Here is a 26,281-nt window from a genome sequence, read left to right as displayed (position 1 = left end):
GCAAGGACAGCATGTAGACCTCAGTCTGTCTCTCATCTGTCACCACCATCATGTCTCCAATTCCACCACTCTCCCTAGAGCACACGCAGCTCCGTTTTTAAGTCTTTTCCACATCTCCATCACATATTTGTTCATGGTAGTAGCACTTGGGTGTCTTCTGCCTGCCTGGGGCCACTGTCTATTTTTTCTTTTTTTTAATATAGGGCTTCATGTACCCCATGCTGACCACAAATTCCCCATGTAGTTAAGGATGACCTTAAACTTCTGATCCTCCTGTTAGCCACACTGGGATTATATCAAGTTGGGGAAGCTTTGTGTGTACCCTATCAACTGGGCAACATACCCTGCCATTTTTGTTGTTGTTGTATTTTCTTCCCCCACTTTGTGTGTGTGTGTGTGTGTGCCTCATTCACTATGTAGTCAAGCTGGTTTTGAACTCTTAATCCTCCTGCCTCCATCTCTTTAGTGTTGGGATTGTAGGCATGTGCTGCAATACTTGGCTTACCTTGAAAATGAAGGTTATTTAGCTTGAAAATATTTCCACTAAAAAGTGGCTCTTGGAGGGGTTGAAGAGATGGCCCAGAAATTAAACACACTTGCTGCTGTTGCAGAGAACATGGGTTTTATTTCCAGCATCCGGAAGGTGGCTCAAAACTGTAACTCCAGGTTCAACGGATCTGATGTTATCTTCTGGCCTCTGTGGGTACCTGACACACATGTTACATATATGCAGATAAACACGCAGACACATATCATAAAAGTATTTTTAAACAAGTAGTGTTCACTGTAGTTCCAACATCATTTGATCAAATTAACATCCCTGAAGCTACAAAACATTCTAGATACTTGTAGTTACATTAGACTGTGTGTCCTCAGACATAAACTCACAAAGTAATTAATTTTATAGTCAGTGTTATAAGTCCAGAAACCTAATTACCTCAGTTGTGCTAAAAAGTCAGGTAAGAAGTGATAGGTGAATTTCAGAAAGGGTGAAGTAAAAATAAAGATAACATACATATCTGTTTAAAGGATACATTTAGCATCTTACTACAAATAACAAATTGAGCTGAACATGAGCAGGTGTTAAGAAGTAGCAAGTCAGGGCTGGAGAGATGGCTCAGTGGTTAAGGGTACTGTCTGCTCTTCCAAATGGGTTCAATTCCCAGCACCCACATGGCAGCTCACAACTGTCTGTAACTCTACTTCAAAGAGATCCAACACCTTACATACAAAACGCATGTAAAATAAAATTAAATGAATTAAAAAAGTAGCAGCAAGTCAAAAGGGCAAAAGTGAGCCAGAAATTAAACATTTACTTGGAGATGATTTTATGTCAACTACTCAATAAATAGATGCACTATCAATGACAAACATATTCGGAGTTTCATGATATTTGTAATCCTCAAAAATCCAACATAAAGGTCAACTACAACTCTCTTCTAGACAATATGCTTCTTCATGTACATGCCTTTTAGATTTTGAAAGTACAACTGTAGTTCATCAAACTATGCCCCAAGGCACAATACCATTTATTCAGTCATTAGAAAGTATAGCATAATTGCTTAGTGTAATCCAAAGAAAATATGAGTGCAGACATCAGGGACTCTCCGATTTGTTAGACAATTGTTCCACAGTTTTTGGCACCAGGATAATCCTCATGTTGAAAAAGCAATAAATCACTGGTGTTAGTTATCAGGCTATGATTTTAACTGTTTCCTCCCAAATTTGAGATGAATGACAGGGTTCCTCATTTTACTTACTTATTTATATTTATTTTGCTTTTTCGGGACAGGGCTTCACTGTTTAGCTTTGGCTATCCTGGAACTTGTTCTGTAGACTTGTCCTGGGGCTCAGAGATCCACCAGCCTCTGCTTCCTGAGAGCTGGGATTAAAGGTGTGTGCCTCCACTATCCGGCTCTATTAAAAAAAAATCTGATTTTTGTGATCAAAGTTTTAATATGCCATTCTGATAAAAGTTGGCCCAAATTTCATATTTGTTTTCTAAAATAAGAGTCTAAGTTTCTGTTCAAAAAGGTGAATGCTGTTCATAGTTGTTAATATTTTGATAAAGGTGTAGTAACCTTTAGGCACTTCTAGAATGATTTGCTCGGAGGTTACTTGGAGTCCTCAAACTAGTACTGTGGTCCAGAAGAAGGTGTAACTATTTGTTGTTGGAAATTACTGAAAATAGGCCAAAATGAGAGAATACCAAATGAGATTTCTAATTCCCAAACTATTATTTTGTAAATGTAATGACATTGATATACTAATCATTAATCAGGGAATGACAATTACTTCATCGTAACTTGAATGATTATGTGTTACTTATATCCAGAGCCATCATTCTGCGTAGTAAATATTCCTGTCTTCAAAATCAAAACAAACAACATCTTTCTCACCAATACATGTCTTAGGTTATAATGAAAATATTCCAGAAACACAGAAGAGACCTTGCGACCTCAACAGCTCGTGTTCAGTTAAGTTTATTATTTATTCATTATGAGTTCATGGATACAGTACAGACTTAGGAATATAAACGAACCGTTCTCTGAATGCCTGGCTCGTGCGCCTGTGCCTCGTCACTCACAGAACTATTCTGGAAACTCTGAGCCCCAAACATGCAGCCCTCCAACTTCTAAACAGTTCCTCTGATTCATGTAAAGTTATTCATGTACTTTGTTTATTTTTAGTGGCTGTTCCACTGGGCAGTTTGTTATTCTGTTGTACCATACAGTAATTGTCTTGGGAGTTTTGAAGACCAGGTAGCCACACTAATCTTTGCCAGCAGTGGTCAGCTCTCTCAGAAGCATCGAGGGCCGTTTGGTCACAGGGCTTCTTTTTTGACTTCAGAAACAATGGGGCACACAAAGCTTCTTTGTTACTGGCTGGTTTGTTCCTGTGGATGTTATTCGTTTTGTCAGCTTGTTGCTAACATGAAACATGAATATCCAAGTAGAGTGTCACCTGAAAGTAGTTCCAAGTGCCTGAACTTTTTGTGTGTGTTTTAAAAAAGTTATCTGTCTATCTATCTATCTGTCTATCTGTTTATCTGTCTGTCTGTCTATCTATCTATCTATCTATCTATCTATCTATCTATCTATCTATCTATATCTATCTATCTACCTACCTATCTATCGACTAAACTCTTAGCTACACATGCACACACATAAGGCACATGCATGCATGTATGTTTGTTCTCCTTTTGGAAGTTGGACCTTGAACCTTTAAAACAAGCTGGGAACTTGGAACGGCCCTGACTCAGATCTCGCTGGGGTTCCTGCTGGCTGCAGCCTCCACTCCCTATCCACTGACTTTTCTTCCCAGGCCTGCTCCTGTTCTGCTTTGGCTCACTTGATTACTTGGACATCGGGATTAAATTTTTGTGAAGATTGACATTTCCTGTATATTATCACTAAAGAGTTAGAGAAATTATCTCTGAAAACTGTGACACTGTACAAGAACCAGACTCCACTTAGGAAAAATGGCTCTTTCAGCTCCTGAATAGTTCATGGCTGTAAGACAATACTTTGCAGGAAAAACTCCCATCTCGCGGCTTAGTTTATGAACAATGCTTGCAAATTGAATCTGGATTTCTAAAAGCAATTATAAATCGGAACACTCATATAAGAAATGCAATCATGACAACACATGAAAAGCTACAGATAAGAAAAAATAAAAGCTTCCATAGATGAACATGATGGTGCACGTTGGTAATCCCAGCACACCCATGGCTGCCGCAGGACTGAGTTTTAGGTTTTAGAAGAGCGTGGGCTGCGTAGCAAGAGCCTGTCTCAAAACACAAAGACAAATACCAAACAAACGAAACAAAGCTCATCCCACAAACAGTAAATAGAAAGCCTTAGAGATAGGCTTCGAAACATGGCTGACTGAGGGGACATTGGTTATTTCTGGGGCTTCTACCGTGAACATTCATGCAGTTTTGGGTACTGACCCCTCCCAGGCTTAGGATTCACCTGTTGTATATAGTTCCAGCTATGGTGTCATGACCCAGGCTATGCCAATCAGAGTGTGGTCCGCAACTTACTTTGACCCTGAGGAATGGCTCCCCCGGTGAGCGGTACCATGCATAGGTAGTCAGTTTCGGGGAAATGAGTTTGAGGTTTAGATCAACATGTGGAGGACAGAACCCTGCCAGGAAGTCTAATGAAACACTGTCTAAGCCAAAGGATTTGGTGAAGCAAATACAATTTTTTTATTTAAACAAGTCATTTCTGTTTTCTTTTTGTTACTAGCCAAGGCATAGTTATTACTACACTGAGACTTCTTAAAAAAAGAAAAACGGTCCAGTAAAGTCATTACCAGAAAGCTTCCTTTACTTGGTACTATTTCAGCATAGACATTTTCTATCTTATGCTAGCCTCATTGACTAGGTTACCAATGTCAAAATTGTACTTAAGGAAGTGGTTTGAAAAAGTACCTCATTAAGCCAGGAGTGGTGGTGCACGCCTTCATTCCCAGCACTCGGGAGGCAGAGGCAGGTGGGTCTCTGAGAAGTCAAGGCCAGTCTGGTCTACAAATGGAGTCCAGGACAGCCAGAGATACCCTGTCTGGAAAAACCAAAATAATAATAATAAGTTATCTTATTAGTATATACTGTATACTGAAGGATTTCATTGAGTATATAACACACATTGACCATGCTCACTCCTTATCGTCTTCTGTCTTCTTCCCCTTTCCAAATAGTCCCACTTAACTTTAGTGGCACAGTTCATGTTTGTATCTAGTTGGATATTCATACCTGTAACTATATGTACACAAGAGGAACCTTGTGATAGCTATCTTTGAGTCATGGCAACTTCAACACTTGCTCTCTTCTATCAAAATGTTGAAAGAAAATTTTATGTTACATTTATTAGTGTGTGCCTGTCCACATGTCAAGACGTGGTGTGCACTCTCATGGGCACCTGTGCCTAGGTAAGAAGGCATTGCTCAGGAATAGGTTCTCTCCATTCACGTGTGGTCCTGCTGCTCAAACTCAGGTCAGAAAGCTTGACAGCAAACTCCTTTCGTTGATGAGTCATCTAACTGGACCATGTGTCAAAATCTTAACTATTCAATCACATCTGAGAGACCTCAGCCAGCTTTTCTTAGCAGGATGACTCAACATGGTACCCATGTGGCTGAAATTGTGTTACTAAATAAAGTTTTGCTGTATAAAACCTTTAATGACATAAAAATGGAGGGTAGAAATGAGGGGTGGTGGTGCACACTTTTAACGCCAGCAGTTAGGAGGCAGAGGCAGGTGGATTTCTGAGTTGAAGGCCAGCCTGGAGTACAGTGAATTCCAGGACTTCCAGTCCTAAACAGAGAAACTTTGTCTCAAAAAAATCAAGTAAATAAAAATGGAGGTGAGGCTGAGCCATGAAGTTCCATCTACTTAAAGGCAATATTAAAACAAAACAAAACAAAACAAAACAAAACAAGTGAACCAAATAATAAGGAGATTATTATTGTGGATACTAAGTATTTTGGAAACTAACTGGCTTAGTTAATCTAACACTGCCTTACTGATAAGGGCACCAGAAATCTTGCACGCTTTGTTTCCACTGATCTCTTACAGCATATGAAGGCAGTTTTACATTTTCTTTTATTTGTGTGTGTGTGTGTGTGTGTGTGTGTGTGGTGGTTTGAATGAGAATGTTCCCCATAGGCTCATATGGTTCAGTTCTTGGTCCAGTTTGGGAAGGATTAGGAGCTGTGACCTTGTTGCAGGAGGTATGGCATTGGGGAGTGGGGGAGGAGACGGGGAGGCTTTGAGATTTCAAAAGATGGGTGCCATTCCTAGTGTCTCTTTCTCTCTCTCTCTCATGAGCTCTCTGCAACCAGAACCACAGAGGGTAGGTATAGAGTAAGGGACTAGAGGGAATACACAGATCTCATTAGGAAAAGGAAACAATACAGAATTATGGATTGGAGTGTTACCAGTCTTTCTGGAGTTGTATGAAAAGAGTAGGTCTCTGATGCTTGTGCCTTCTCTTGGGCTCCTTTTCTTCTGATTGTTCTGTCTAACTCTAATGTGAGTAAAACAAATTTTTTTTTGTCATGTTTGGTTGTTATCTCTTAGAAGCCTTTTCTTTTCTAATGAGAGACAAAAAGGGAGTGGATCCAGATGGTGAGAAGGAACTGAGAGGAAGGAGGGAAAATTTCTTAATTGGAATGTGAGTAAAGAATGTATTTTCCATAAAAGGGTGAAAAAAAAGTGAGCTCTCAGTATTTGCTGCTGCCATCATGGACTCTGACTCCCTCAAACCATAAGCCCAATTAAACTTTCTTTTTGTGAGTTGCCTTGGCTATGGTGTTTTGTTGCAGCCATGGAAGAGTGAGAGGGTGAGAGGGCAACTTGTGAAGTTGGTTCTTCCTCACTTCTTTATGTGGGTTCCAGTGATCTATCCCAGGTAGCCAGACCTGTGTAGCTGGCACCCTTTTACCACTGAACCATCTCACTGGCCTCTAAAGGCACTTTAAAAGGTTTCCTTTAAAAGTTTGTTTTCCATTAATGTATTCACTTTTCTTCCTGACCCCAGTCTCACCCCCATGCCCTATCTCCCTCTTAAAGGGAGACCCCAGCCTGCCCTGGCAGGACTGCATATCCTCTCCCTCTGAGGCCAGACAAGGCAGCCCAGCTATGGGAAAGGGAGCCAAAAGCCATAGTCACAGACAGTCCCTGTTCCAATTGTCAGGAGATCCACATGATGACCAAGCTGTCCATCTTCATATGTGTAGGGGGTCTAGGTCCAGCCCATGAATGCTCTTTGGTTGGTGGTTCAGTCTCTGTGAGCCACAATGGGCCCAGGCCAGTTCACTCAGTAGGTCTTCCTGTCTTGTCCCTGAACCCTCTGGCTCCTTCAATCCTTTCTCCCTCTCACATAACTTCCCAAGCTACATCTATTTCTCTCAGCTGTGGGATGAAGCCTTGAAGAAGACAGCTAAGCTAGGCTCCTGTCTGCAAGCATAGCAGACTATCATTAATAGTGTCAGGGTTTGGCTCTCTCCCATGAGGTGGGTTTCAAATTGGGCTGGTCATTGGTTTGCCAGTCCCTCAATCTGTGCTCCATCTTCATCCCTGCACATCTTGTAGTCAGGACACACATTGGGTCGAAGGTTTTGTGGGTAGGTTGGTGTCCCCTTCCATCCACTGGGAGCCCCACCTGCCTATAGGAGGTGGCCACTTCAGGCTCTGTGTCCCTGCTGTTAGGAGTCTCAGCTAGGGTTACCCCCATAGACACCCATGAGCCTCTCCTGTCCCAGGCCTCTGTTTAGCTCTGTACCCCATTTTAAAATTGGGTTGTTTGGTTTGTTGGTGTTTAATTTCTTGAGTTCTTTATATATTCTGAATTAGGCCTTTCTCAGATATAGGGTTGATGACGATCTTTCCCCATTCTGTAGGCTGCCATTTTGACAGCTTCCTTTGCCTTGTACCTTATTAATTGCTGATCTTAGAGCCTGAGCTGTTGGTGTTCTCTTCAGGAAGTTGTCTCCTGTGCCAATGAGTTCAAGGCTCTTCCCCACTTTCTCTTCTGTTAGATTTAGTGTGTCTGGTTTTATGTTGAGGTCTTTCATGTACTCGGACTTGAGTTTTGAGCAGGGTTTTCAGGAAAACCAAACATGATAGGTCTTGGCGTCGTTTCATAGGAATATGAACGTGATAGTGAGGAGCAGGGGCAGGAGTAGGGGCACGTGCTTGTGATCCCAGCACTTGAGAGGCCGAGTAGGAAGACTGATGTGAGTTTGTAACCCGGGTTACATAGTGAGACTCAGGCCAGTCAGGGCTCTGTAGTGAGACCCTATTTTATTATTGGTTTTAAGTTAAATTACATTTCTTACCACTAAATTGTCAAGAGAAGTTACAAGAAAAACTGAAAAGTTTATGACCATTATGTAACTAAGTATTGAGATTCTTTGGTTACTTTGATAGGCAGGACTAGAACCACACAAAAGGTCTAGTAAGTCTTTTCCTTCCTACCAGCAAGAGCTCCCAGAGCAACCCTACCCACAAAACCACAGGAGGACCATTTCAGTAATAGTTTTATTACAGTGCTAACACGCAGAACACCACACAGCACCTTAGTCTTCTAATCTGGGTTTTGGTAACTGGGTTAAAAGCATCACTTGAGCTTGTTTTCCTTCCACATACCAGCTTTCAGGAAAAAGTACTCAGTGGTAACTAAGCGACGTTAATTTGATTAAACAGTTTATCCTTAATAACCTGAGACATCAATCCATGGATGGCTTCTATGGTAGTTTTACAGCTGGAAAGAAGAAACAGAATGTTACAGACTGAAAGCTGCAAACAACACACCTTTCCCTCATGCCCGTCCCTGAAGCCCAAGATTGATTGTTTCATTCACTTTCTTCAAATCACACCAACTTTTCCCTTGGTTTTTTAACATTCTGCTTTGCCTGTTAATGTGTCATTACTGACTAGACCCTCCATAAAAGAATAACTATGTAAACTTTAATTCACGTTAATTTTGTTACTCGGGCTTTGGAAAAACTCTGTTTTTGAAGACAACTAAAACTATACATTCATTGTGGATCTATATAGCAATATTAAACAATTACACAGATCCTAGTATTATATTAAAATATATTATTCGTAGGGCTGGCAAGATGGCTCAGTTGGGTAAAGGGTCTTGCCTTGAGTTACATTCTCAGAATTCACGTGGTGGAAGGAGAGAACAGATCCCACAAGCTGTCCTCTGAATGCTACATGCATGCTTGGGAAGTGTGCACGCACACACACACCCTAATGCACACACCCATGAGTGCACACAAGTCTGTATACCATGAATACATGCACACACAGCACACCTGCGCTCACACAATCATTCACACCAGAAAACACATCCATGTGCACATGCACACACAAAACACCAGTCAGTGTAAAAGAATGTTTAAAATCTGTTATTCCTCAGAATAACTTAAAAAACAATTTTAAATTTCAAAAACAATGACAAAACTCCAATATTGAGAAGAGTTAACTTTTTATTAAAGCAATTCCGAAGAGGAAGTTTTACATTTTTACTACTGCCTTCGGCCTCCCTATTTTTTTTTTTTTTTTTAAAGAAATCCTATGAGGAAAAAGAAAACAAAACAAACCAAATCCAAAATGGATAAAAACAAAGCAAACCCCCCCCCAAAACAAAACCAAACAAATCCACGTGCCATGGTGCCATGCTCAGCACTGAAAAAATAGATAAAGTTATGATTTTTAGACATAAATATAGCCAAAGCAGATGTGACTCACTTGGGCCACCCTATCTTCTGAAAGCCCATGAGTTGTTTCTTGGTTTACTTTGTGGTGCTAGGGATGAAGCCAGAGCCTGTGCATGACAGCTCAGTGCTCAGCCACTGAGTGACATCTCACTACTGGCATGAGGCATTTCTGACACAGCATGACTCCAGTTGCCACGGAAAATTCATCTCCCCACCTCCCTCCTTCCTATGGGAACAATCTTTTTTTCTCAAAGACAATTTCAGTAGCGTTTAAGAGAAAAATATAGTACAGGTAGAATCCCTGGTATGCACCAGGAGGACATGGAGGGAAAAAGTAAAAAATCACCTCAAGAGTGGAAATGGGCAAGTGAGCTGAAGAAAGAGCCCAAAGCCCTACAGAACAATAGAAAAATAAGACACCAGTGAGTCAGCTTTTCCTTCTGCCCGTATCAAGTTTTTTTTTTTTTTTTTTTTTGTGGCAGCAAATGTTAGTCTTTTCAACCCTATACAGTGTATGCATCAGAGAGCCACATTATCATCTAAGTCGTCAGAGACCACATCCCAAGGAAATATTTAGGAAGTAAAATATGGGATAATTAAATACCACAGAAAGAATTATAGCAAAAAGACTTGAGAGACTTTTTTCTGAAATGTGGCAAATTTATCTTAATTTAATCCTTCAAATCATGCTGAGTTGAGGAAAAGGGTTAGCAGACCTTTGTAAGCCTTTCCTCCAATAAAAGATCTAGTAAGGGACCTGATTTCCTTATGCACCATGTGGCTAAACCTATGCAGGTGACTTGGCGTTTTCTATGATCTCTGCATTGAGCTTTCTACTTTGCATAATGGCCCCTAAACTTTCAAAGTATGAATTTAAAATTTACATGCGACTTTTTAAAATGGCTCAGCAGATACCAGGCATCATCCTAAGCTGAACCACAGGAATCAGAATCTACTACCTGCAAGCTCTGAGAGAAGGAGTCCGGGCAGGAGCCCTGCACACGGATTCTTACCTGTCTCTAGTAGCTTTGGCAAGCTTGTCTTCTGACTTTCGGTCATGTGTTTCTAAACCCAACATGAAACTCCCACGTCCTAGTTGGGCTTCTGACTGCTCTAACTTCTCAGACAAATCAAACACCTGGCCAGTGGTGTAGTCTGCATTCTGTGGAGAAAATGGTATCCTGTCATTGCACCACACAAAGTTACCATTAAAAAAGTCTGTTTTCATCCAGGGCCAAGACTGCCTTCAGGGACCACATACTCATGAAGCCAGTATCCACTACAAAGTTATACTCTCACACCTTCATCTTTGTTTCTGAGATAGGGTCTTGCTGGTTGCCCAAGTTGGCCTTACTCTCCTAGAACTACAGGTGTACCATCCATTCTGTACGCACACGTTTCTTTTTGAGACAAGGTCTCACTATGTAGTCCTAACTGGGCTGGAACTCGCTATATAGACTAGGCTGGCCTTGAACTCAGATCTGCCTGCCTTTGCCTCTCAGTGTTTGGAATAAAGGCCATGTGCCACCATATCTGACTAAAAACCTGATTTTTACGTGAATTAATTTAACATTTTATTTATAAATAATACCAATGTAAAGATGGAATACAGGTAAGAAGTTTATAGCAATAAAAACTGTTCCTAAAACCTATCAATTTAATTGTAGATCTTTAATAAATAATTTCAAGGCTCTCCGATTCTCCCAGTTCCAGAGACAGCCGCGTCTTTTCATACAGTGCCAGCCTTGTCCTTTAGACATGATGATGAAGGCTGGAGTGAACAGATTTGGGCGTTTTGACGCCTGGTTACCAGGGCTGCCTGCAAAGTGCAGATTGTTGCCATCAATGACCACTTCATCTACCTCAACAACATGGTCTACATGTTCCAGTATGACTCTACCCATGGCAAGTTCAATGGCGGAGTCAAGGCTGAGAATGGGAAGTTTGTAATCAATGGTAAGCCCATCATCATCTTCCAGGAGTGAGATCCCGCTATCAAATGGGGAGTATGTTGTGGAGTCTACTGGTGTCTTCACCACCATGGAGAAGGCTGGGACCTACTGAAAGGGTGGGGCCAAAAGGGTTATCATCTCTGATCTTTCTGCTGATGCCCCATGTTTGTGATGGGGGTGAACCATGAGAAGTGTGACAACTCACTCAAGATTGTCAGCAATGCTTCCTGCACCACCAAATGCTTAGTCCCCCTGGCCAAGGTCATCCATGACAACTCTGGCATTGTGGAAGGACTCATGACCACAGTCCATGCCATCACTGCTACCCAGAAGACTGTGGATGGCTCCTTTAGAAAGCTGTGGTGTGATGGCCGTGGGGATGCCCAGAACATTATCCCTGCAGCCACTGGTGCTGTCAAGGCTGTGGTCAAGGTCATCCCAGAGCTGAACGGGAAGCTCACTGGCATGGCCTTTAGTGTTCTACCCATAATGTGTCTGTCATGGATCTGACATGCCAACTGGAGAAACCTGCCAAGTATGATGCCATCAAGAAGGTGGTGAAGCAGGCATCTGAGGGCCCACTAATGGGCATCCTGGGCTACACTGAGGACCAGATTGTCTCCTGCGATTTCGATAGTGACTCCCACTTTTCCACTTTTGATGAATTTAGCTACAGCAACAGGGTGGTGGACCTCATGGCCTACACAGCCTCCAAGGAATAAGAAGCCCTGGACCACTCACCCCTGCAAGGACACAAGAGAGAGGCTCTTGGTTGCTGAGGAGCTGCTGTCCCAACTCAGCCCCGGACACTGAGCTTCTCCCTCACAGTTTTAGAGTAGTGGAAGGGACCCAGGGAGCCCTACTCTCTTGAATACCCTCAATAAAGCTCACTGCACCCCCACCCTCCCAAACTCAAGATTGAATGTGGGATTTTCTTTGTTTAAATCAAGTATTTGCTATTATGAAGGCTTTGAGGATTCCCTATGTGAATGAAGGTTCTGGCCCTGCTGCAGGCTAGCTGGGAAGCCTGAACCATACCTCTTGGACCTCTTTTGAAAATGGAAGGTGGTGGCAGTAATTTCTACCTTAAAGTCATTCTAAAAATAAAATATACAATACATGCAAAGCTCTTAGGCCTGTCCAGTGTGCCTAATAATGACTACAAATATACTTGTCTCTAAACAAATATACATAAGACACTTAGCAGTGCTTGACACAAGGGATACATAGTATTTGCTATTATGATTGCTCGCCTCTATTTTTTGTCTAAAACAACATGGTCCCATTTGGCCCAAGCTTAACTGTGTGATCAGGAAGACCTGCACTCCCGATCCTCTTGACTCAACCTCTCAAGTCCCCAAGACCAGAATCACAGACATGTGCCTAGCTTGCTATCTTTTTAATTCTGCTACTTCTAGTAAGTAGAACATAAACCTTGCCAAAATTATGTTTAAAATATGAATAAACACTCCAGTGCCACTGCCACCACTGTAGAGCAGGGAAAGGCTACGAAAGCTGGATGTGATGGCACCTGCCTGTAATCCCAGCACTGAGAGGGTGGAGACAGAAAGTAGTTCAGGGTCATCCTTGGCTATGTAGCAACTGCAAGGCTAGTCTGGACCGCAGGGGACAAATCACTTTCTGAAGGTCACTGAGGACCAGCAGTCTCAGATTTATTTTCAAACCCTGTTTATTTCAAATTATACTATATGAAGTCTTTTTTTAAATCAAAAAGTAAAAACAACAAAACTGCTCCTAAATTCTAAATACATACCTATTAAATATATATCTGTCTAACCACATTAGATTTTAGTGATGTATTGGGAAATATTGAGCTAATGATTTTCTCTGCCTGGTATTTGTAATGATCTTCAGATTTCTTTCCAAGACCTTTTTCTCCATTTTCCTTGAACAGCTGTTTCCACTCCAGCTCAGTAGTGAGCCTCTTGCCTTGGCCCAGTCACCCATCAAAATCGTTGCTCTGGGCAGATGAGCATATGATCTAAGCAAAGCTGATCAAACACAAGAGACACTGCCGGAGAACATGCAGGGATGTGCATGCTGGTTTCTGTCTTCTGACCATCGTGAGATGAGAAACTAAAGCTGCCATCTGCTTTCACACGAAGCCTGAATATGAGCCCTGCAAAGCTGAAAGAAAGCTGTGACGTCACAACATCGCTTGAGAAACTAAATGTGCCAAGGAGCACTCTGCTCCTAGACTTACTGCTTTACACAGTGCCTTTCCTTTGTTCCGTATCCTGTTATTTCTAACCAGAGCGGAGGGTCTCAACCTTCCTAATGCTGTGACCCTTTAATCCAGTACCTCATATTGTGGTGACCTCCAACTATAAAATGATTTCATTGATATTTCACGACTGTAATTTTGCTGTTGTCATGAATCTTCGCGCAAATATCTGATATGCAGGGTATCTGGTAAGGGAGCTCTGTGGGGTTGCAACCTACAGGCCAAGAGCCCCTGAACTGGCGTCAGAGACCTACCTGCTATCTGAAGCAACACAAACAGCAGTTTTGTTTTTTCCTCTATTAATCTCTTTAAGGAACGAACAGATCGTACCCCATTTAGATTGCCCATCCTCATCTAGCTCAGCCTTGATGATGTGCCTTTCTGTGAAATGAGTTCCAAATATTACACAGCTTTTGCACCTTGGCTAAAATTCAAATAAGTTTAATGGCATTTGCTTGTGATCCTAAAAATCCAGCCCCGAAACCAGGGGCCAGTAAGATGGTTCAGTGCATAAAGGTGCTTACGGTTAAGCCTAACTCGAGTTTGATCCCTGGGACCCACATAAAAAAATAAAACTGACACTGCTGGGCTGTCCTTTGACCTTCATGTGTTTGAGCTGATCATGAGTTTGAGCCCAGTTTGGGCTTCAGAGTAAGGCTATCAAACAAAACAAAACAAAACAAAACAAAATTCAAATGAAGGAAGTACAACAGTACTTACCGTAAGCAAGCTAGAGGAACTCAGGGTATTCACCCAGTATTTATTCCACAAAAGCTCGAGTAGTTTACGATCCAAAGAGGATTTGAAATATGAAACTTCTAAGGCATAATATCTACAAAACAAGAGTACACATTTGGCAAGTGTTATATTGGATGGAAGTCTTGGCTACATGTAAACAAAATTATATTTCATATTCAAATAATCTTAATTGAACAGGTAAAGACAGTGTTTCTTTTGTTTTTAGGTGGTGCTACTCTAAATCTGTTTGCTAACTTTTGTTTTATATATATTTTTCCCTTTTGTAATACCTTCAAATTTCTAAAGGCTAGTAGCAATCAGAATCCCTAAATGACACGTGTGGATTATTTATCAAGCTCACCAGTTCTGTAGAACAGGCTGAGCTAAAAGAGATGCTCTCTAGGGTCAGCTGTATGTTTGTCACCTTTTGTAAGAATACTAGAGGTGACTCGGAGTTCCCACTTCTTCCTTTCTGTAGTTTTTGAAGAGCGTTCTTAGAAGAGTTCCTAAGGTGCCTAGAACTTCTACTGCTTTGAAAGGTAGCTTGTTTGTTTGTTCATTCATTCTGTTTTTGTTTTGAGACAGGGTTTATCTGTGTAGCCTGGGCTGCCCTAGAGTTTGTAGACCAGACTGGCCTCAAACTCACTAAGATCCACCTGCCTCTGCCTTTCTGAGTGCTGGGATTAAAGGCGTGAGCCACCATGCCTGGCTAATAAGTCTTTTTTAAAAAGTGGACTCTAATATTTAAAATAACTGTCTTTCACGACTAGAAAGTTTATGTTTAAACAGTTGTTATTAGATCTTTGTACTGTTTGTGTGAGCGGTGTTGGATCCTCTAGAACTGGAGCTATAGGCAGGTGTGAGCTGCCATGGTGGGTGCTGGGGACTGAACCCAATCCTTCTGGAAGAGCAGCCAGTGCTCTTAACCACTGAGTCATCTTCCAGCCCCTGAAGTCAACTTTTTATTCCTCACTGCTGAACCTTGATCAAGAGCCACTTGTGCCAACATGACACAATTTTCCACTGGGTCCCAGGGAAATGGCCTCAGAGCCTGAGCCTTTTTCACCTCCTGTCTGCCTGCTCCTTTCTGGGTCTCCATCCTCCAGTTTCTCTAAATACCCAATTGAACTGCCATGGCCAGATTTCTCAAATTACCCTCTCACTGTATCACTGCTCTGCACAAACCCCTTCCATGAGTCTCAAGGAACCAGAAGATAAAGGCTAAATTTATTAGCTTTTAAGAAAATAAATATTTTTCACAAATAAGACCACAACATAACTTTCTGGGTTTTCCTCACATAATTCTGCTCTTGCTAACTGTCCAGTCAAAACTAATGTACTTTTCTCTTATATATGTGTGTACGCCAGGGCACACGTGTAGAGAGGGAAAATGGTATTAACTTTTGTGGAGTCTGTTCCCTCTTTCTACCTTTATCTTTTTACTTAGGTTCCAGGGTCTCCATGCTTTGAACAGCAAATCCTGTTACTGCCTGAGCCACCTCACCAGCCTATTAAAGATTTCTCTAAGCACCACCTTCAGGCCTCTCAGGAAGTTATAGCTCCAAATGAACAGCTGAGTTCTTCTACTCTTATGAGAACTTGTTATATGCATATAAGGGCAGGCGGTGGTGGAGCATAGCTTTAATCCCAACATCTGGGAGGCAGAGGCAGGTGGATATCTTAGTTTGAGGCCAGCCTGGTCTATGTCTATAAAGTGATTTCCAGGACAGAGAGAGCTACACAGAGAAACGTCTCTTTAGTGCTTTACCTATATAGTTTTACTCATTCCTGTAACTGTGTAAGGAAAGGTTTATTATGTATCCAATGGCCGCGGAAGCGGAAGCACATTGAGAGATGCAGTGAACGCTGTACTCTGGACCTGGTGCCCTCCAGGGCCAGGTATCAAGCACTTGACCCGCAGACACAGTGGAGGTGGTAGACCCTGCAGGCAGTGGGACCTAGTGGGAGGAAGAGAGGTGACAAGGCCACCAGTTTCCTCAAAGCCTCTAACTGGCTATGCTTCGCAGCCACCAGGCTGTGAGAGCCTTCATTTTGACACACTCTCGCCATGACGTGCTGGGTTAGGAACAACAAAACTGACTGAAGACTGAAAACGACACTGTGAGCCAAAATAAAACTTTCCTTCTCATAAACTCATTATCCCAGGCATTTTGTCACAGTAACGGAAGCTAACAAAAAGCTGCATAACAAGAGTGAAGACAAAAGGTCCTTGCTTTGTCCTGATTTTGATACACAGAATCCACATGATGGAAGAAGGGAATTGACTCTTGCATATTTTCTTCTGACCATGGTGGGTGAGCCCACATACATGTACACAAACACATATACATACACCAACAATAAACAAAAGAAACTATGCTATGGCTGTCAGACATGCTGGCACACTCCTTTAATCCCAGCACTTGGGAGACAGAGGCAGGTGGATCTCTGTGATCCTCTTTGTAGCTCGGCCTACAAAGCAAATCCAGGATATCCAAGGCTACACACAGAAAGCCTGTCTCAAACCAAAAACCAAACCAAACCAACCAAACAAACAAAATACCAAAACAACAACAACAATAATAATAAAAACCAAAACCTTACATTTATTTATTATGTATGAGTACCATGTGGATGAATGTACTATGTGGAAGTCAGAGGGTAACAGACAGGAATTAATTCTCTTTCTCTTGTATGGTCCTGGGGATTGAACTTAGGTTGGTGGATGCTGTACTGTCAGAATCAGGTGAGTAAGTAGTAATTATACAACAGTGAGCCTAGGTTTTCAGCCTTGGCATCAAGGACCTTTATTCAATGAGCCATCTTGTCACCCCAAAACTGCATATTTTAAGGGCAGCAAACATGTTACTGTCAAACTGTATTATATGACTCAATTGTAAATTTTGTTGTGGATTGAGTATCCTGTGCATTGAAAAAATGTTTATGGGTTATTTGAAAGATATGAGCTACATTAATATAATTATTGAAGAATAAACATAAGTAAAAAGAGTAATTATTAACTGAATACTTTGAGAATTATCCTAAATTCATTTTTTTTACCACTATTTCAAAGGTGCCATATATTATCAAATGCATTTTGTCTGAGTTTTGGTGCTGGGGTTGAACCCAGAGCCTTGAGAGTGACAGGCATGCATCCCTGACGTCTGGTCAATTACTCACTGTTTGCAGTGCACACCAAAATCTTCTATTTTATTAAGTGGGATAGTCTGGTACTCAGAAGGTCCTTCATCAGGAGGTTTATAGCCCTAAAAAAACCCCGAAGAAAACAGAAAATTGAAAATAACAAAAAGCAAAGCCCCTTACTTTACTCTACAGCTTCTTATGGATGGGACCAAAATCTGGACAGCCAAATATTAAGCATTAATATTTTAATAACAGGTGGGCCTGGTGGCTCACACATGCTAATTTCAGTACTTGGAAGGCAGAATCCAAAGGACTGCTGACAGTTGTGATGACAGCATGGAGCCAGCTCCAGGTGAGTGTGACTTTATTTAAAAGCAAAACCAAACCAAACAACAAATCAAAGAAAAGTACACTGTTCCTCCTCAACTCCAACACCGTTGGCTCCTCTAGGCGGGGTTTGGCCTATGGCCTTATTTCTCTTGTTCTTAGGTGGTTGTTCTTATTGCTGACTACAGGCTCCTTTTAGGGAAGGAAATGGATTCAGCTTGTTTCTCCAGTACTTGATAAGTTGCCATGGGCACACAAACATTTCCTAATGAATAAAACCCTTTGGCGAGATTAATAGATAACAAACATGTTATCTTTTGATTTGAACTGTAGCAGTTTGCAATTTGGTATTTGAAAATTCTTCTACACTAAAAAAAGATATCACACAGGTTGCATTTATAGCTCAGGGCTACAGCACTTGCCTCGCACCCTTAGCACTGAAAAAAAAAAAAGCTTGTATAGAAATATGAGAAGCTAAATTGGGATCCCTGAACCCACACAAAGCAGGGCTGGTTAGTGCACACAGACAGGGGGCACTGGAGAGAGATTCCACAAAAGCCAGGTATACAAGCCTGCTAGCTTGTACACAGTGAAAACCAAAAGAACCTGCCTCAAACAAGGAGGGAGGACAGGACTTGCACCCAAGGCTATCTTCTGACCTGCACACCAGTGCCTGTACTCACGAACACACACCACTCCTGTGGTGACACACACCTGTACTCCCCGTGCTTCACAGGTAAGGAATTTCACGGCGTGTACAGATTACCGGAGACTGCCCGCAGAGAACCTCCATCCAACTTACCTTTGGATATGTCCTGAAGGCGCCAAGATTCACTTTTCCTGCAGATATTGTTCTGGTTGGGTCGATCTACAAGAGATATATGCTTAATATTGGTCAATATAAACCATATGTTCCACCGAGTCAACATCAGAAATCCAAAACAAACAAGTAAATATTGCACTACATACACATAAACTAAACTAGCAAACAATCTGAAAAAGATAACCAAAATAACCAGAAAAGTTTAATAAAATAGGAATATTCAGTTATTTTACAGTTACCATTTCACCAAAGAGTATTTATTTAGTATTTAAACTGTGCAGGCTACTTGGCCAAAACACATCTTTAAAACAAAACAACTGAGCAACTACCCTCTCCTACCCACTTTCTTTAACAGATGAACTACTGTTAGTTTCTCCTTAAAAACCCACACTGCATCTAAAGTACCCTGGACAGAAAAGAAGACAGGTTCTAGCCATTTCTGCTTCTCCAATTCGGTCAACCCCGATTAAATGCCTTATGCAGAACTGAGAAGCTGACATGGGTCCTATGAATTACCCTCATTCTCAGAGGAGTGGAGTGCGAGATGCAGGAGGGGCAACACACCAGGGCTTCATCATTTACTACACTGTTTTAATTTTATTCTTTAGCAAATCTTCTTGAAGAACTAAAACAAAACCAAAACGAAACCAAACAAACAAAAAAAACCAACAAGCTGGGTGGTGGCATATGCTGTTAATCTCAACACTCAGGCAGAGGTAGGAGGAACTCTGGGAGTTCAAGGACAGCCTGGTCTACATATCCAGTTCTAGGATAGTCAGAGCTACATAATAGAGATTCTGTGCCAAAAAACAGCAAAAAAACAAAACAAATAAAACCCAAACCAAACTTATATGGGCTGGAGGGACAGTTCAGTAGTTAAGGGTACTTGCTGCAGGAGGACCTGGGTTTGGTTCCCAGAACCCACATGGTGGCCTCCAATCACCCCAACTCCAGTTCTAGGGGATCCAATGGCCTCTTCTGGTCCCTACAGGCACCAGGCACATGTGCGGTGCACACAGATAATATGCAAATACTCATAAAATTTTAAAGTATTTACTAAAGCTGGAAGATAGGATATAGCTTTAGTGGTAGAGAACTCTTAAATAGCATATGAAAGCCTGATAACATAGAAACAAAAGTAAAATGGAAAAAAAAAATTGGGGCCACTAGTATAGTCCTGTGGGTAAAAGTGCTTGCTGCCAAGCCTCAGGACCCGATTTTCTCAAGCTTGTGTAAACATGCCACCATTTGTTCTCTATATTGTCAATTAAACAACAAGCCCCAAGGCTGAGCAATGGAGAGGATAGGGTGGGACACCCTGGTTGGGAGAGGAAGAAAAGGAAGCAAGGAGTAGGAGAGAGAATCCATAGGAGAGGTCTTGGAACCACATGGAGAGATGGATTGGACCTAAGATATGACTAAAAGCAAGTATAATGGGTAAAATCTGGAACTATGTGGGCTTGCAGGTTTAGGATGAAATAACTATTGCCCAGCATTGTTCTCTAGGTTAATTAAATAAATCCCAGTCTCTGTGTAGTGATTTGGGTAGACAGCTGGTTAAGGACTAACTACTGTTTAACTAAAAGATAAATCAATAATAAATATACGATAACAAAACTGAAATAAAAAAATGTTAAAAAAAACAGATGTGGTGGTGTACACTTAAGTCTCAGAACACTGAACACACAGGAGTTCACTTTGGTTAAACAAGGAGGTAAAGGCCAGCCTGGAAAACATGAGACGCTAATTCATTCATTCGTTTATTTATTTTTATGTTATGTATGACTGCTTGAACTTATGTCTTGTCTAGTGTCCTTGGAGGTCAGAGGAAGGTTTCAAATACCCTAGACCTGGAGTGAGAGATAGTTGTGAGCCTTCCAGTGGGTGATAAGAATCAAACCAGGGTTCTTTGCTAAAGCAGAGACACTGTTTTTTAAAAAAATTGTACTTACCACCACTGCCACGAATGGTTCCTGGAACTGCTGGTTAAGCATCTGTGTACTAACGTCAATCCCAGAGAGCCAGCAGCCATAACCAGGGTGGCTGTGGTACCAGCCAATTGCATTTTCAAGGCGGCCAACCTAACACATGAAAGAAAAAGCTTGCTTGAGGTATGGGTTAATCTCAGATACTGTCATTCACAGGTTTTATGAAGCACTGTGGCCCAGTAAGTGTGAAGCATGTGTGGCTTTGAAGCTAAGGAACTTCTGAACATGCACACAGTGTAAGCTTATCACGGTACAGAAACAAGGCTACCCACTCTCCTCCTGTACCTTTTCCCTCATCTGTCTCTCTCAGCCCAGACTTTATCGCTCTCACATCTTACACATCTTCACAGAGATAGTCTGTAGATTAACAAACACATCTGCACACAGCTGCACACTACATACAACATTTTATACTTAAAAAAAATATTGAACAAACAATTCTGGAGCTTGTTCCATGTAAGTATATAGGTAGTTTAAGGGGAAAAAAAAGCCTTGCTATATAGTCCATTAATAGATGCACTCTACTCAGGAGTAGTTAATTCCTAAATTTCTTCTGTTTTTTGAAGGATGCTGAAGATATTCAACTCTGAGCTCATAAATGCCAAACCTACAATTTTTTAATTTTAAACACAACTGACAGTGAGTATGAAAATTTATTTGGGAAGGACTCCTTCCTCCAACCTAATACTCAAAGTCTCACAAGACTTTTAATACTTTACATAAAAATTGTTCAATTTAAAATGTGAACTTTAATGTGAAAAGGACAGTTTTAAGTTCAGAAACCAGGAAGTCAGCTTGAGACTCTTAAGAGCCATTAAGATTTAAGAAAGCATATTTTTACCTGTTTGGCATTTTCTATGTACGCAGCCATATACTCATAGGCTGCAGCCTGAGCATTTACTCTGGTTTCGGTGCCCTCCACAGGCAAAGCAAAACTGTCCATGATGATCATGGTCTCACCGTCCACTTTCCCAAGCATCAAGCCCATCACTTCCAGGTTGCCTCCTGATCTGGCATGCATCACCATTTTCAGTAGAGCCAGTGCTGAGATTTTGCAGTATTTAAAGTAATGGTGGCTACAAAACAAAATCACAGTGTAATTAAGGTTCTTCCTTATCATACAATTTCAAAAGACAGTTTTCATGAAAATTAATGAATTCTTTTTTTCTCTATTAACATGCACTCATCATAGCTTTGATTACCTTCTCAGTTCTAACTTTCTGACCTATATTTATTGATTTATTAATTAAATAAAATTTTACCTATTTATTGTATGTGGTATATGTTTACCAGTGTGCCACGAGATGGCATGTGGAGATGACAGGGGCTGCTGACTGTTTTCCTCTATCCTTTTTTTTTTTTGAGACAGGGTTTTTCTGTATAGCCCTGGCTGTCCTGGAACATAAACTGTATACCAGGCTAGCCTCACCAAGGCCAGCTCATTTTCCTCTATGGTATTACACTTTATTCCCTTGAGACAGTCTCTCACTTACTGGAAGCTTATAGTTTTGGCTAGGCTGGCGGCCCAGCTTGCAGAAAGCTCTGCTTTCCTTCCTTACAATGGCACGGTTACAGATACACAAACATCCATGTATGGATGTTTGCTTGATAGCAAACATTCTTACCCAGTGAGCCAGAGGACCTAATTTTTATAAATGTGGCCTCTGAAATGGACCTGCTTAGTTTTTTTGGTTTGTTTTTTTCATCTTTTAAATTTTTTATATTAATTACAGTTTATTCTCTTTGTATCCCAGCTATAGCCCCTTCCCTCATTCCCTCCCAATCCCGCCCTCTCTCCCTTATCTCCTCCCTGCCCCTCTCCAAGTCCACTGATAGCGGAAGTCCTCCTCCCCTTCCATCTGACCCTAGCCTATCAGGACCTGCTTAGTTTTACATCTTGACACTGACACTCCCTGAGGCATCAGGGCCACTTAATGCCAGATTACTTATCTGTAAAGGTATTTCAGTTAGTATGAAAAGTAACAAAATGCTTAACTTAGCCCCTGAAACACTGAAATCAAAGGTGCTGCTATTACCTTTATTAACATGTCTTTTAAGAAACTCTCAAAGAAAGTGTGTTGAAGTGTGTGGCTCCCTTCTGATAGCACCTTGAAAATTAAAAAGCAGATCTAATATCCCTACTTCTGTGACTCATCATTGTATGTGATTAAACTTTTGAACAACATAGACATTTTAAAACCACTGGTGTAGCCTGCATGTTAGAACGAACATTATATATTATAGCCATAGATAGTGAGGAAAGTTGATAGTTTACATCAATCTAAAATGTGCAGCCAGCTTTAGGAATAGCCAGGTAATCTATGCAGGCCACTCAGCTTCTCCAAGGTTTTTCAGATGCCTGCTCACAGAAAGCTAAATTTCAACCACAAGCTGAAAGATACAGAGACCATCTTGGAAATCAAGACATAAATGAAAAATTTAGCTCCTCCATTTACTGGGGAAAGAGAGAAAGGCAACCACTACTGTTGTATGGTTCATCTAGAAATTTTAAATAAATTACCTCATCTAATCATCAAGACATCACCAATAGCTAGATTTATTTTTATCTTACAGTTAAGTTTAGATACTTTAGTTTCCTAATGCCAGTCAACAGTTTAACTCTTGAGTTGATTTTCAGTGTGTTGCTCCTGAGATCATTGCTATAGTATGATCATGAGGTGAATTTCTATATGTACTTATTTTTCTATTTACAGAAAAGGAATGAAAGTACAGTACTGGACTGCCATGATTATTAAACGACATGAAAATCTTCAAGCCAGTGCTAGGCCACAGTAAGTTCTCAATGAATACTGTGAAAACTGAATATTGCCAGTTAAAGCCAGCTTTGCTAACAAAACACCTGAAAATAGTGAGAGTTTAGACATCATCCTTTTGTGATTTTTTTTCTTCACTCTCCTTAATACAATCTGCTTCATAAAGAATCTTTTGACATGTAGTCAGTCCCAAAGATACATTTGGCTAGGGGGCAAAAAGCCTTTAAACCCTATTTTACAATTCCTGGCTTATGTGAATTGTAGTTGTACTTTAGAGAGCTGGTAAGCCTTCGTATATCTCTAAAACAGTTACAGGAAAAAAAAAAAGGTACTAAAAATAAGAGTTTATGGCCTGCCTTCGTTTCTTTCCTTTTCTAAAGATCAGTAGCTAGCTCATTCCATTTCTGAAAACAGCTGCGCTCCTCAGTTTGGGATCCACTGTATCCTGCAACAAGGTGGATGCAGTCACCAGGTTCAAGGCAGAGTGTGCGAGATTTATGAAAATAATCATGTTGAGAACATGACATTGTAAGTCATCCCTTACACTCCCTAGAGAGGCAAGTCGGTTGAAACTTTCTGGGAGGGGGGTGGAAGCAGGCCCTGGAATAGGGGCTAGGCTCTGCTGGTTCCGATGAGGCAGACTAAAAACACCGTGGCGGGTATTCTTTCGAGCCCACCTCCCCTCCCGAAAGCCAACCACTCCCCGCCTTCAGCTCCCACCCAGCGCGGGTCTCTTAAACTCCCGCCATCCCTTCCCTCCCCTGCGTCTCGCCAGGGACCTCCTCACTCCTTAGTCCAGGGTTTCGCCGCCAGGATTTCTTGCTGTTGTTTTTTGTCATATTTGTAGATCTCATCGATACTCTGCGCTTCCTGCATGTTGTTTGCCAATTCCCAGGTTTTCTGGGCCATACCGCTCCCGGAAGCTGCCATGGCCGAGGGACCCGAGAAGCTGTCGCCTCCACAACCGAACTGTAACTTGACTTCGCTGGGCCTCCGCGTGCGGGCTCTGCACCGTCCCCACCACGGTTGCACACTCACTAGCCTCTCAAGGCAGCCATGACACTTAAGACCGGAGGTGACGTCACACGGCGGGGCGCACAGGCGGCGCGACGAACTGCGAGGGCCACCTACAGCCCTTCGCGCCGGAAGAAGGTCTGTCGGCCTGCCAGAACGGAATCGGCCGTCTGGGTTCGCACTGCGCAGACTCCGCCTCCGCCATCTTGCCTGTGGGTGGTCCCTCGGGCTGGGTACTGTACTTGGGAGCGCAGGTTACTTCGGAGTTAAATTGTTTGGAATACTAAATATCTCTAGAGAAACAGAGCTGTAAGTAGTTCTGGATATTGCTTTTGGAGGGGAAGGCCACGTGACGATCTCTTTTAAGAGGACTCTTCGTGTAGCGTAAATCCTCACGGGTTTGTGGTTGGCGTTTCGCAACTTGTGAGGTGGAGAGCAAAACTCACGGGTTGCCAAGGTTAATATTCGAGGTGTTGATTGACAGGGTAACATGCAAGTGTGAGGAGCTGTGAGTGCCTCAGTGCCGTCTTTAAAGTTTGTCTTCGCTGCTCTGAACATCCTGTGTCTCAGTGCAGAATTAATCTCTGGCAATCTGTTTCTTTCAGCAGTTAATGTGAAACTTGTTTCAGTCGTCAGTGTCTTAAGGTTTCTTTTTTCCCTTTCACTCCCATCCTCAAATGCTTACTAGATTTTAAGTTAAAGGTAAGCATGGAATTTGTGTTTTATTTAATAGTAATATATATGGAAGAAAAGATCGTATCTCTTCGTAACACAGTTCTTTTTTTTTTAAATAATTTATTTTATTTCATGTGCATTAGTGTGAAGGTGTCAGGTCCTTAGGAATTGAGATTGCAGACAGTTGTGAGCTGCCATGTGGGTGCTGGGAATTAAACCCGGGTCCTTTAGAAGAGCAGACAGTACTCTTAACCACTGAGCCATCTCTCCAGCCCGTAACACAGTTCTTATAGACTTCTCCAGGTTCATCATCTCCTTTTGGCTCCCTCGACCCAGCTGTTCATTCTGTTAGTACCTTTTCCTTGGGTTAGTTAAGCATTGCTTAAAGTGCACTTTTTGACATTTCTTCTTTAGAGCACAGACTAGTATTTAAAATAGCACAGTTCCGAGATGTCTTCCATTAACTTTGACAGTAACTGCTCTTTCTACGGGGTCTCCTTTTCAAGGCTCTGTAACTGTTTCACGTGGATGTGTTTCCCAGTAAGCTTCGAGCTGTATCCGATTGTTTATTTTTTTTTTTGTAGACAGAGGTTTTCAGTGTTGACCAGGCTGGCCTCAAACTCAAAGATCCGCCTGCCTCAGCCTCCTGAGCGCTGGGATGAAAGGCCTGTACAACCATCGCCTGGCTGTATCCTTTTTAAATGCAGGTGCTTAGCAGATAAGTAAGCAAAACACAAGACCAGAATTGTTAACGCTTCACCACAGCCGTCTTTTTTTTTTTTTTGACCTTGGCTTCAGAAGTTAGAAAGAAAAAATTGGCTTTTATCTTATAAAGTCGACTCTGGTGACACCTGCCTGTAATCTCAGGAGTCTGGGATGTAGAGGCAGGGGAATGAGTTCAAGGAAAGCCTTCCATACACAGTGATTTGAGGAGAATCTTGGCTACAGGATATCCTGTCTAAAAAGTCAAGGAGGAGGGGCAAACAAAACAAAGCAGGAACCTAGCAGACCAGGTAGGAAGTTGCTCTACTAGGCACTTGGGAGGTGGAGGCTGGAGGATCCTAGTTCGAACCCCGCTCTCCCCACTCCATTCGCGAAAAATAAAATAGAACCTCTTTGCAGTATAATGTAGGACACCCTGGGGATGTTAGAGTACGTTAGTGTTCCTGAGACGTTTCTAGTAACACACAACCACTCAAACATACACAGGATCCCCTGTTGAAATGGTAATGAAAGCCCAGAAAGTCGCTGGGCTGGGACTTAGGCCTGTGAGAGCAATGCGGAGTCCTCTCTCAGCCAGGGGGGGGCCCTGGACGGCTGGGAGAGAGTTAGCCTGGGCTTGACCGCCACCCTACCCCGGGCCC

At 41.9% G+C, this 26,281-nt stretch overlaps 2 protein-coding genes and 1 pseudogene across 4 annotated transcripts in view; 2 read left to right on the top strand and 1 right to left on the bottom strand.

Moving 5' to 3' along the window:
• Nucleotides 1-8,033: 8,033 nt before the first annotated feature.
• On the bottom strand, nucleotides 8,034-24,367 carry Cops5 (COP9 signalosome subunit 5). 3 transcript variants are annotated; one of them, XM_021644435.2, is made up of 8 exons: nucleotides 24,016-24,367; nucleotides 21,296-21,530; nucleotides 20,419-20,547; nucleotides 18,446-18,511; nucleotides 17,353-17,438; nucleotides 14,155-14,266; nucleotides 10,251-10,399; nucleotides 8,034-8,270 (listed from the first exon to the last, which is right to left on the bottom strand). In XM_021644435.2, the coding sequence occupies exons 1-8, from the start codon at nucleotides 24,156-24,158 to the stop codon at nucleotides 8,186-8,188; spliced, it is 1,005 nt and encodes a 334-aa protein (XP_021500110.1). In that variant the 5' UTR covers nucleotides 24,159-24,367; the 3' UTR covers nucleotides 8,034-8,185. The 3 variants fall into 3 exon arrangements, with proteins under 3 accessions (XP_021500110.1, XP_060241871.1, XP_060241870.1); XM_060385888.1 differs by having other exon boundaries at nucleotides 24,008-24,147; XM_060385887.1 differs by lacking the exons at nucleotides 8,034-8,270; nucleotides 10,251-10,399 and adding an exon at nucleotides 12,949-13,337 and having other exon boundaries at nucleotides 24,016-24,335.
• Nucleotides 10,839-11,911, top strand: LOC132654791 (glyceraldehyde-3-phosphate dehydrogenase-like; annotated as a pseudogene).
• Nucleotides 24,368-24,429: 62 nt separating the features above from the next.
• Nucleotides 24,430-26,281, top strand: part of Cspp1 (centrosome and spindle pole associated protein 1) — a 107,074-nt gene continuing 105,222 nt past the window's right edge. Inside the window, exon 1 of the mRNA XM_060385869.1 lies at nucleotides 24,430-24,551. The gene's annotated coding sequence lies outside the window, so the exon portion shown is untranslated. The remainder of the gene's footprint in view (nucleotides 24,552-26,281) is intronic.

This window comes from Meriones unguiculatus, chromosome 6 (genome assembly GCF_030254825.1).
Source record: "Meriones unguiculatus strain TT.TT164.6M chromosome 6, Bangor_MerUng_6.1, whole genome shotgun sequence".
Lineage (NCBI taxonomy): Eukaryota > Metazoa > Chordata > Mammalia > Rodentia > Muridae > Meriones > Meriones unguiculatus.
Note: the sequence above shows the minus strand (reverse complement) of the source record. Positions and strands in the feature narration are given on the sequence as shown.

What these genes read in the sequence shown, in the direction of transcription:
- Cops5 (XM_021644435.2), bottom strand. Translation starts at nt 24,158, where the DNA reads ATGGCAGCTTCCGGGAGCGGTATGGCCCAGAAAACCTGGGAATTGGCA. An exon ending in CCTTCAGGACATATCCAAAG is followed by an intron (nt 17,439 to 18,445) that starts GTAAGTTGGATG and finishes GGGTTTTTTTAG; the next exon opens with GGCTATAAACCTCCTGATGA. An exon ending in GCCAAAGCTACTAGAGACAG is followed by an intron (nt 8,271 to 10,250) that starts GTAAGAATCCGT and finishes TCTTCTTTCCAG; the next exon opens with CTGTAAAACTACCATAGAAG.